Source organism: Cariama cristata, unplaced genomic scaffold (assembly GCF_000690535.1).
Source record: "Cariama cristata isolate BGI_N322 unplaced genomic scaffold, ASM69053v1 scaffold6739, whole genome shotgun sequence".
In the NCBI taxonomy this organism is placed as follows: domain Eukaryota; kingdom Metazoa; phylum Chordata; class Aves; order Cariamiformes; family Cariamidae; genus Cariama; species Cariama cristata.
This window is the reverse complement of record NW_009637287.1, coordinates 1-11,704: the sequence shown is the minus strand read 5'-3', so window position 1 is coordinate 11,704 and position 11,704 is coordinate 1. Positions and strand designations below refer to the sequence as shown.

The 11,704-nt window shown below is 36.6% G+C and overlaps 1 protein-coding gene across 1 annotated transcript; it reads right to left on the bottom strand.

Annotated features, from left to right (window-relative positions):
• Window positions 1-1,776: 1,776 nt before the first annotated feature.
• Window positions 1,777-9,336, bottom strand: LOC104167862 (GPI ethanolamine phosphate transferase 2-like; the record flags this gene model as incomplete). Its single annotated transcript, XM_009708253.1, has 5 exons — window positions 9,136-9,336; window positions 7,753-7,962; window positions 6,064-6,252; window positions 4,436-4,574; window positions 1,777-1,989 (listed from the first exon to the last, which is right to left on the bottom strand). Coding segments are annotated over exons 1-5 (844 nt in total), but the record flags the coding sequence as incomplete, so codon positions are not given.
• Between the last annotated feature and the right edge of the window lie 2,368 nt (window positions 9,337-11,704).

The following is an 11,704-nucleotide window of genomic DNA, read 5'->3' as shown; positions in this document are numbered from 1 at the left end:
GCCGGCCCAGCCTTAAACAGTGACAGGTGAGATAGGTGGGATGGCATTTATCTTCAATTAGAAGCCACCCAAAATAAAGGGCCATTCATGCATGCTTTGAAATTACATGCAGCATTAGTCACTGAGTTAGTAACATTTTCTTTAGTATTTCTAGGGCCTGAAGTATCCACATCAATCAAACGACACTAAACAAAAAGTACATCTCTTTTCCCTGCTGATCTTAATCGTCCCGACCAAAGTGTTAACCTACAGCTTTGCACATCTAGGACACTCTAAGAAAAACAAGACCCTCTAAGAAGGTTACAGCAACAGGAAGAATCACCTTAAGACTCTGCAAAAAAAGCTACCACGACCTGGATGTAGTTCCATGTTACTAAGACTCTCCATTACTGAAAGGAAAGAAGCTCATGATGGATGTTTTGCCCCTCAACCCCTTTCCAGTATGGTAGCACCTCTAACAGCAGTTTGCAGTCACAAGCAAGTAGTATAAAAATTTCTCACATTTCCATCCTCAGCAATTTGGATTTCATTTCTCAGATGAAAGATACAAGTTGAAACTAAACTGTTCCTGGACAAAAATAAAATGAAAGTGAAGATATAATCCAGAAGCTGGTAGAAACTTCAGTCTGTTTCACCAGTGCTTGCAGAAATACTGTCAGATGGAGTTTATTGTCGGAATTTTCAATCACACAGCCATATCCTGAACTCCACCAACAGGGCAAATTTCCTCATTTGACACAAATGCATTAAGTGAGGAAATCTAGGCAGAAAAAAAAATCAGAATAGATGGAGTATGAGTCCTGCTACTGACGTATTACTACCATAAGCGACATTTGTTTTGTAAGACTCCTAGACAGGGTTTAATTATGATTAGAAGCCGTTCTGTTGAAAGATAATTAATTCTTGACCTACAATGATCATCTTGCTAAACTTTACGTTGTTATCCGCTTTAATAATTCATAGCTGTAACACAGCTCTGCATTCTCATCCAGTTATTTTAATGATTCAACAGATTATAAATCAAGTGACAAGGACTTCAAGCATCACAGTCACTTCAAGACAACATCATCTTCTAATGTCCATGGTAAAACATTCTCCTTCATCCTCTGACTCAATATTTTTTCACATAATTATCATATTAATGTGCTTATATTGCAGTTTAGATCATGCTTCCTAATGAAATACTACATTTTGCTAGGTTTGGTTTCATTTTTCTACATGTTTTTTATTCTTTCCTCCAAATACACACACATACGTACGCACACATTTGTGCATTTTTTATAAGCAACTTTGCAGTTCTCTAGGTTTTCATTCCAAGTAAATTCATACATAAGAATGAAATAAAAAGATAATTTATCCTAAATTATTTCCCAGCTTTACCTGAAGCATCTATTTATTTAAACTAGAAAATTCATACCATTGTGCTATTCCTCCAAATAGATCAGAATCAGTGCCCTATGTAGGATACCTCACAAACAGCATATATAAAACCACTGAGACTTAACTACACTGGTAGTTTTAATTTAATCTTACTCCATCATTATTTTTGCTCTTTTGCCTACCACAAGTAGTACTGGTCATTAAAAAAAACGTTATTCAGAGGCAGTGTCCCAGAGTAGGTGATAGTAAAGACTGACCTCAGTATCATTTCACTGAACACTCTCTCAACTGAATAGCTAGTTTGCAGTGCCGTGCTATACTTCTGAATCTAGAAGCGCAAACTGTGTTATAAACAACCTCCTTTTGTATATGTAACTTTTTTTTTTCTTGATTTACCTTTTTCATATGCAGGTGTATTCTCTTGGAGCAGTCTGCTAAGCTGGAAACCATTCAGGTGCAAAAAACGCAGTTGTTCTCTCATTGTTTTGCCTCCCACAACTGGCAATATAAGGTTCCCCACACTGTTTCTTGAAATTGGTAGACCAAGACCTACTGCCAGTGTGCTAGCTAAATCAGTTTGTTGCACAAGTTCAGGCTGGGTTAGAGGACCTAGAATCAACAAAAAAAAGAAAAAGAAAAAAGGAAGATGAAAAAAGTATTTCAGTAACAGGCCCATTCTATTTCTCCAAAAACAGATGGTATCTTGTTAGTTTCACAATTTTTTCATTGGTGTTAGATCAGCTATTTCAAGTGATCTACAGAGAACTGAGTCATCTTTTTCAGCTGCTGTCCTCTGCTGTTGTAAAACCAAAACCTATTCAGTTCTCAGCAAGTATCATTCTTCAATGCTAGCAACTACTGTAAACACAACATGAATGTTATACAAGTAAGAGATGGCCCAGGAGATCACCTGAATATCAAATCGCAGCCTATCAAATCCTAAGAGGGTTTGATAGCTTTTACATTAGAAAGAATAGAAAGCACTGCAGTAGACTAATTTAATGCATGAATGAAGAATGAGAATCTAAAATAACACTGACAGTAGTCTAGAAGCTTCTTGATATAATGACAACAGCTCAAGATTTAATTAAAATCAGGTTGCCAGGCAAACAGAATCAGAGGTCCAGTAAAGAACGTTGAGGCCCAAATCCATGCTGCCATGCAGGCAAACCCAGTGATTTTTAAAGGGTTCTGTACAAGATCCCATTACCTTTCTGCAGCTATCAGGATTAGCCTTCAGTCCCACAGACATCTACATGCGTGAATGATTTCACTAACCTAAGTTTAAGATTGTCTTGCCAATTGTTTCTTTGTGTGCTTTACTAGTTACATAACAGTGCTTTTCTATTATGCTTTTACTTCCTTCTCTTTGTAACTCCAGGCATTGAGTGTTTTGACTTAAGTACAGTACAGAATTCTATATTCAGCCTTTATTACTCTCAAGGCTCCCTTTAAGAGTATTAGAACTTCTCTCATTTCTCATCTAGCCCCGATTAATCCCATACTTGCACAGAATGCCATCCATAATCCCTAAAGCCTCTTTGCATCAGTGCCTGCATGTCAGCAGTTTTCAGATTTCATCTTTAAAAGCAAGTTCTTTGGGTTAAAAAAAGCCAAACTACCAAATGCATTTAGCCAATCATGGATGACACATTTCTGTAGAAGGCTACACAAGTAATATTCTGACAGCCTACTAAATGCAAAAGCCCACAGGATTACTATTTTGAGGTCTACCAAATTAACTACAGTACATTTTGTTTACAGTGGGATCATAAGGAGTAGTCACTAGAATTCTGATTACTGTAGCAATGAGAAGCAAGCTGCTGGATATTTACATGGGCATCATTAAAAATCACAAACTCAATCCCAAAAGACAGGTGAGTAGACATACTTCACTGTATTGTAAAAACTGTGCATTTGGTTTAAATCTAACAGAAACTAATTCCAATGAAGAGGAGATTGCATTTACAGAACCTACACTCATGTGGTTGTCAACACATACGGATGCAGTTTATAAAGCAGAAACTTACCTGAGAGCTTTGGACAGCTCTTGACTTTGTTTTGGTTTTATATCTGAAAAGAGTTTAATGACTCCTCAAGCAATGCTTTCTACTGCAGTTGGATAACAGCTTTATAAATGACAGACAGATAAATGTACTTCCACTGTGCTGCAGGAACCTCCAGCAAGATAAATAAGGCAAGGTTCTGCAAACAGGCTTTAAAAGCAAGGAAATCAGATGGAAATGAGCAAGAAGCAGAACGAAAGGCAGAGGGAAGTATTACTTTGAAGAAAATACTCACTCCTGATATAACTACATTTCACTGATTCACTCATGCAAGGAGTTTATTTAAGCAAGACTCGACAAATTAAACTAAAGATTCTCTACTACATCTTTCCCTTCTTGCCTCTTACCTTAAGCTATATGATACAAGTAGAAAATGAGTTTCAGCAACAGATAAACTCAAATCAATTATTTAAAACTAACTGCCTGGCCAATACAGTAAATACATTCATGCTCTGTATTCTTTCCTGAACGCTTAGCAATCAATAGCCATGTTTTCACTGCTGTCATCTCTCATCCTTTCACAAGAGCAATTCTTCCTCTTTCCTGTTACTCTCAGCATGAGAAATTGTCATTCATTCCTCCATCCTGGCTGTCTGAGAGGGAAGAATGGAGGCCAGGGAAATATTCTGGCCAAGAAAGACAAAACTTAAAACTCACTTCAAATAGGATTTTACTCCTAATCCTATCCATTTACCAGTATCCCAGGATCTTGACAACAGATCTCATTAGCTCTCAAAACTCAAGTAGCACAGTGCTGCAAAAGGTTATCATCTGAGAAATACCCCATTCTTTCAGTGGTTACAAAGATTAAGTCATGGTTTCACCATGACACAGATGCAAACTCTGACTAAAACCAGAATTTTAGACCACACAGAATGAGACTTGCCAGATACCTGTAGAACAAACCAAAACACTTTTCAAAAAGAATTCTAGAGCCAATATAGAGATGGCAACTGTTCTAAAAAAGGTCAAGCTTCTTTGATTCTTACCACTTCTCTTTTCAAAAGCAGAGCTGATAAACAGCAGTGGTGTGTGCACTTCTCCTTCTGAAGAACCACCATGACTACCTGTTTCAGACATCCCATGATCCCCACAAACAACTAGTAAATTGGGTAGAGAAACTTCTTCCTGCAAGTCACAGAAACTTAAGTTACTGTACAAACAAGATGTGTATACATAATGTTTCACTATCTTTACCATTTTCATATATGAATATTTCTCAAAACAAACTAAATTTTTTTAATTGGCTTACAACACCTGGGGCAGATTACAATAGATGTCTGCAGCTACATGTTATACAGTAATATTAATTTTTAACAGTTAACATACACATTAATATCTAACATACTTGTTAGTATGTTACAAAATCCACAAAAAAAGCTTTTAAAAAAAAAACCACATTTACAGAGCCACAAGAAACTGAGGGATTAAATAAAGGTCATCATACTGTGGGAACAAAATCAGGAATCCAGGAGCAGTAGCTTTAACAGAGAAGTATTCCCTCCTCCATTTCTTCAGTTTCATTGAGTTTTTAATATAATATAAATGCTAAATTATTAATATTTTAAATATTAATATAAAATAAATTTAATATAAAAAGATACTCCTATTTCTAATAGTCTCTAGTCTCTCAAGTGCTTTTGGTGTAGAAATCTGACATGGCTGATGTCAAATGATGTTTATTTTTCTGAAGAAAGAGAAACAGAAGCTTAAGTGAGGCCTTTCCAACAATTTTGAGCTAATAAATCAAAGACGGCAGAAAATATTGTCATTCTATAACAAAGCAGCTTTTTGCCACCTCTAGTTATTACCAGTACCTGTTGTATCCAAAAGTAAAGTGTTTTTATTATTTCTGTATTCTAAAACCAAGATAAAGGCTTGTATATAGTTGGCAAAAGCAAAACATATGAGCAAAGTGCTGCAAAACGACTGCAACGTTCATGAGATTATAACTTCCACAAGCAGGATTTAACCTCTCTTTTCAGACAATAGTATCCATTTGTCTAAAAATACTACTGAAATTTTATGAGCAGCTATTCTGAATTGCAGTCGCCAAAAACAAAGCAAAAAAAAGCATCTGGCCACTTGGAATTGGAACCTGGTATTTCACCATCCAGACTATTTAGGTAAGTGACATCCTATATTTCCAAACCTAAAAACAGATTCAGATTTGGTAATTTGTGTGCTACATTTAGGGTAAGAACAATATCTAAGAATTAGGTATGCCTTCACAGTTGTGGAAACCAGATCCATTGGCTATACATGCCCATTATTCCTTCAGCTGAATTTCATTACTAGAAAGCACAACAACCACCATTTTAATCCATGAGTGATAAGAGAATTTTAGCATGCATTCCTCTCCTCTTCCCACACACCAAGGGAGAGTTATTTCCCACAGCTGTTCAGAAGAGACCATTAACAGATTGTACTAAGGTCAGTCAGTAAACCCTTAAAAATGCTACACTACACTGTTAATTGAGGAATGGCCAGGGAAGCAAAAGAACAGAAGAATGCCTGCTTTGGTCTAGGAATAAACAAGCCACCACCCACAAACAAGCAAATATTTTAAAGTTAGTCCACAATTAACAGACATTGATCCAAGAAGGAGCTATATTACCTTTGAAAGAAGAGAAATATGAATCTTCTTCAGGATGTTATCCATTTCACGAAGTTTTGGTCCCACTAATGGGCTGTTTGGCCCAGTCATATGTCCAATATGGTCCAACCCCAGGTAATGCAGTATTAGGAGATCCCAGTCTTCTCTCTTTAACACTCCATCCAAATGCCTGGTAACATTATCATCAACCTCAGAAATAAAAGGAAAACAAATAAAAGGTAAAAATAATTTCCCTCTGTAAAAAGCATAGAAAAATCAAATCTCATTGCCCAAGAAAATTCTGCAGAAGCTGATGAGAATTACAGTCACTCACAATGTTATCAAGAAAAAAAAAAAATAAATTAGATTGATTAGTTCAATGCCAGGCAGTCAAAAAATCTGTCTTATAAAATAGATTCACCCCATTTCACTCTTTTGTGGTCACGAGGCATCAGATTACACACAAACAGAGAAAATGGGTCACCATGCTTCCACAGACACTTTTAAAAACTGTTTCAAGAAATTTTCAGTGATTTTCATCCTTCACACTCCTGATTTATTACTTCACAAGAAGTAGGTACAGGGAAAAGCCTCTCTTTGGTGATTGGAAGCACAGGGGAAAAAACCCACTCCTGCTCTTTCAACGCAATTTTTGCTACTGTGCAAACACAAAAAGACTGTACTTGCTGTGAGAAAGAGAACTGACGACACAGCAAGAAAGAAAAATTATTTGAAAAGTGTTATTTGGGGCCTAATTCACATGTTCTCCTGCTTAGGCTGACAACTTATTTTTAGTTGCATGTACTTTTCCCTGGCTATTACAAATCCCTACGAAATTTCACATGCAACACAGCTTTGTTGACTCCGGATATAACATCCTAAAAAACTATAAAAAGCTTTCTGTTTAATGAACTGTATTCAGAAAGCATAAAGACTGCATAAAGAGCTTGAGAGCCATATAATTGCAAACCCAGCAGCACGTCTGCATTTTTCTATTCCATGTTGAAGTTTCTGCAAGTCTTATTAGAGTAACCAATTAAAAGTGTCTTCCAATTCACATTAGACTTATGTAACTTCCTTAACATAATAAGATACTGATGTCAGTAGCACCAGATCAGTGGCCTGTGGTTTTACAAACCATAAAGGTTCAAAATATGAACTAAAATTGCAGAATGATTTACTCTTTTAGTGTGCCCAGAATTTTCACAGTTTGTTTCATTTACTTTCTGTGCTCACTCTTTGATAACACACTGAAACACTACTCATTTTGCAACTACAAAAGTGATACAATACTGTAGAAAGTATGTTTCTAAGAAACCAAGATTATATATTAATGAGCTTTTAAAAGATGGCACATACTAATACAAATGTGATAGCAAACTGGAAACATGTATAGTGGAATTCTTAAACAAAGCAAGTGGTTTAACTTCCTACCACAAGTTTTGTAAGAACACCATATGTTCAGGAAAGTTATACAGTAACATTCTGTTTGTTACTGTATCATCCAAACACTTCTCACAGCATATTCATGAGGAACTGAAATGCTTAGCTCCACATTGCCAATACCAAAATCACATATAAATCCAATATCTATTTAATTGTAAGGTTCGTATTTCAGAACAAGGATACTTTTACTCATTCATTCATAGAAGTTGCCACTATGCGTTTGTACTGACGTTATTTAACTTGGAATTACACAAAGCCTCTCACCTCTGTAAAATCTGACACAAAAAAGGATGTTGTTCCATCATATTCCACAAAATGCTTTGGAAACAATTTAACCCAAGTATCATCACCATAAAAGATTATTCTTTTCCCAGCTGTTTTTGCCTGCCATATCAGGTTGTCATCCAACAGAGCTGGAGAATTGAGGTTCACAATAACATCAATGAAACCAGGTATGCTACCTGTCATCAAAGCCTACATAAAACAAGAAAAGAAAAGAGACATATTAACAGAAACCAAAAAGCTTCCAGTACTCAGAAGACAGTGTAAGAGGAAGCAATGAAGCAGATGGTAGAGAAATTTTACTTTCAATAAAGAAACATGATAAAGCTAAAGAACACATGAGCTGCCTTGCCACGTCACATCACTCACCACAACACAGTGCTAGCTGATGTCAAAGACAGTAACTGCTTTACAGAAAGGTAAAAATAACACTTTCTTAATTAGCGGACAGCAAAATGACTTTTGTACACCAGTTGAAATTCACTTCATTTACCAGTCACTAAATCACCAAAAAGACGGTTTAGAAGGCATACGTAAACTGACTTAGCACAACAATAACAATGATAGCACATTCAAAACAGTAATTAAGCATCTTCTGGAAAATGCAATGAAGTCCACCTATCAAGAGTTACCAGACTGTCTCTCCCTCACTCTCTCACTGGCCTTCTAGCTGACCTACCAAAGGTCACTCCGTCAGCTTCTTCAGTGCAAGAAATGTCACTCACATCCATCACTGAGAAGTCTGCATGATCAAGTGTTTCGATGACACAGCCACAGTTCATCTTTTAGTTACCTGGAACTGGGCACAATTTGCTTTTTAAGCTCTGCAAAAACATCCTTGTGACAAAACACATTTACACTAAACTGGATTTCCTATCAAAAGTTACAAAAACACAGAGAAATACCAAAAAAAAATGTTCTTGGATAGAAGACAACTGGAAAATTTGACAACTGAGAGGCTACTGCCTTCCCATGATTACAAATAAAAAGATTATGTCAATTATTTAAGCCTGCACTAGGGCCTTAACTGCCCTTAACTGATTCTCGGAGATCTTCCCACCACAGAGCTATCAACTAAAGCAACAAAACAAGGCAAAGTGACTTAAGTGGAAGCTGCCACCTCTTCCTCTTACTCAGCTTCTCTGCTTTCCTTTGCTCCCTGACGTGACCTTTCGTGCAGGAAGCACTTCTGGGTCATGGCAAATGAGGACTCTGTCACATGCACTACTACAGCAAAGAGAGTTTCAGCCACAAATTGGAATAACGCAGCAAACCTGCCCTTTATGCCAACTCCAAGTATATGAAACAACCCAGCCTTCAAAGCTTTCTCAAATGAAATAACCCTAAGTGGAAAAAAACACTTACCTTAATTCGAGGCATAGTCACAGTGGGTGGCTTTGCTTCAGCAATGAAACTGCAGGATGTCCCTTTTTCAACAACTTGTGTAGTATACGGCATGAACTGTTTACCTTTGGATCCAAACACAAAGTCATCTCTCAAAGCATCTATCAGCACAATCACAACTTTTTTGAAAAGTGGTGGTGGAACTTTGGTCCAGTTAGAAACCATTCCTAAACAACAAAAAAAAAGAGTATACAAAACAGTAAAACAAATTTTAACAATGGCTAGACAGAAGTTAAAGGACAAACTTCACCACAGAAATGAATGCTTCCAACTTCTTTATTAACTTTACATTCAGAAGTGAGAAGTTGCAAACATGAGAAATAATCATAGGAAGCTGAGTTTTCAGGTCATCCAGCACAGGAATGACTCAACAACAATAAAAAATCCAATACAGCATTTTGGAAGGAAAACAAAATGTGAACGGAATAAACGATGTGAAATTAGGAGAACTAAGGGAAAGCTACAAAATGGAGAAAGTTCAAAGGAATAAGAAGGGATAGCTGCTACCTTCTCTCCAGTTAATTTATGTGAGAAACATTCACCTATGTAGAGGACAAAGTCTGTGAAGTAAAGTTTTTATTTCAGCGCTTAAGCAAAACTACATTATTATTTATCACAATCCACCCCTTTTCTAATTTTTACTCTTTTTGCTGAAGCCCACAATTTTGTTCTAGTTTGTCCAAAATTAGTTGTAATTTTTCATTTTGTTGCTTCTTTTCTTTGTCCCTTCTTCGAAGCACCATTATTTTATTTTACTTTTTTTTTTTTCTCCTGTAACTTGTCCAGTCGTGGTCATCTTTGAGTTCACTGACACACTTGTAACTTGCATCCCTTCTACAACACCAGAAATTAATCTTACAAAACAGGGTATTAACCAAGGTATAAACATGAGTCCAGCCAAAGCACATAGAAGGAAAAATCCTGCCTTTTTTTTTCCACCATGTTGTCCCTAGCATTTCATCCCACGAATGAATCCTACTATGGATTTCCATTTTTGTTCAGGGACATGGGCTAGTTTCCGGATATCAGTTGTTATATTTAACACCACCTCTCTGTTGTCATCAACAATTTGAGATATTAAATTTTTCACACACACTCCCTTCTTCAGCTAATAGGTAATTTAAAGCTAATCAATTTTGATAAACAGTGGCCTGCATCTGAGTCTGTTGCTTCGCTACAAACCCAGCAGTTAGTTATATTGAATTCTCCTGTTAGCCTCTCAGCTAAACTTTTAAAAAGGTTTTTGCCAAGTGACAGAAGTTCTAGTTCTCTATTTTATTCTTAAGTTCTGTGTACAATTAGCTGGTTACATCTTGAGTCTTTATTTACCATCCCCTTTATCATATTTTTAACTATTTGCTCTTTAGCTTGATCCTGAACTCCTTCTCCATCCGGTATATCCTAGTGTCCTATTTTACTGAAACATATCCATGTTTCCCCTCACGGGCATCCAATTCCAAGCCTAGTTCTCCTTGGTGTTAGGTTTTTTTCTCACCTAGTATTGTTGTTCTTCATAATTGCAGGTTATTAACTCGTCTTGATTATAGCAGTGTCTGTTTATGAATGTATGGTAAGTAAAGCTATATAAGATTTGTCTACCATAACGAATTATTTTGATAATATTTGCTACAATCTTCTTGAGAATAGGGAACTTGGCTAAGGATTAACAAAGTCCAAATTATTACCGAGGCTTATTTTGATCAAGGTCCGGTATAGCTTGTATTTCCACCACTCACACCTATCGGATTGCAGTCGACAGCAGAGTAAGGGTTCTTCTTGGTGGCAAATACAGAGGCTAATCCGGTCTTGCCCTTGAAAACTACCTGGCCTCGTGGACCCTTTCATCAGAAAAACTCCTTTTTTCTTACTATCTTTTGATAAGTCTGGCAGACTCTTGTCTTATTTTTCAAATCTTTATAATTGTTTTCTAACTTACACCAGCAACAAAAGTTAAAGACTTTCTTAGGTCTGTCTTAATTGCCCACTTATAATTTCTGTGCCTTGCAATAATAGCTATGTCACAGGATTTACATAAAGGGCACAATGACACTGTTATTTTCGGTGTCCTATTTAGTCCTTTTACAATAGACACCACGGAGGTTTATCCATAACTTATTGATTTTTCATATCACTCTTCTGTCCGCAATGTATCCTAACTACTTCTGTTTGTCTTTTTTTTTTCCATTCAATTCAGACCACTTCCCACAATTTTTGCAAAAAAAAATCCCATCCACACTTTACCCACAGTATATTATCACAGTTATTAGATAATTCCAAACACTTTAACACATAAACCAGTGTACATTCATTTTGAAGATGAAAAATGCACCTCTCCAGATTTGTTAAAGGGAAGATCGGTTAGATGGAAGTCTCTTAGAGGTCAATTGAAGGGGTTTACTTCCCTGTATGACAGTCCACTCCTGGAGTGGTGGATTAATGGGCCTTTTTATGCATGGTGTGAGTCCACCCCTTTTCTCTTGTTCAGACTGCAGTCTTAGTCATTAGCAGGACTTGGAAAGGGCCTTCCCAA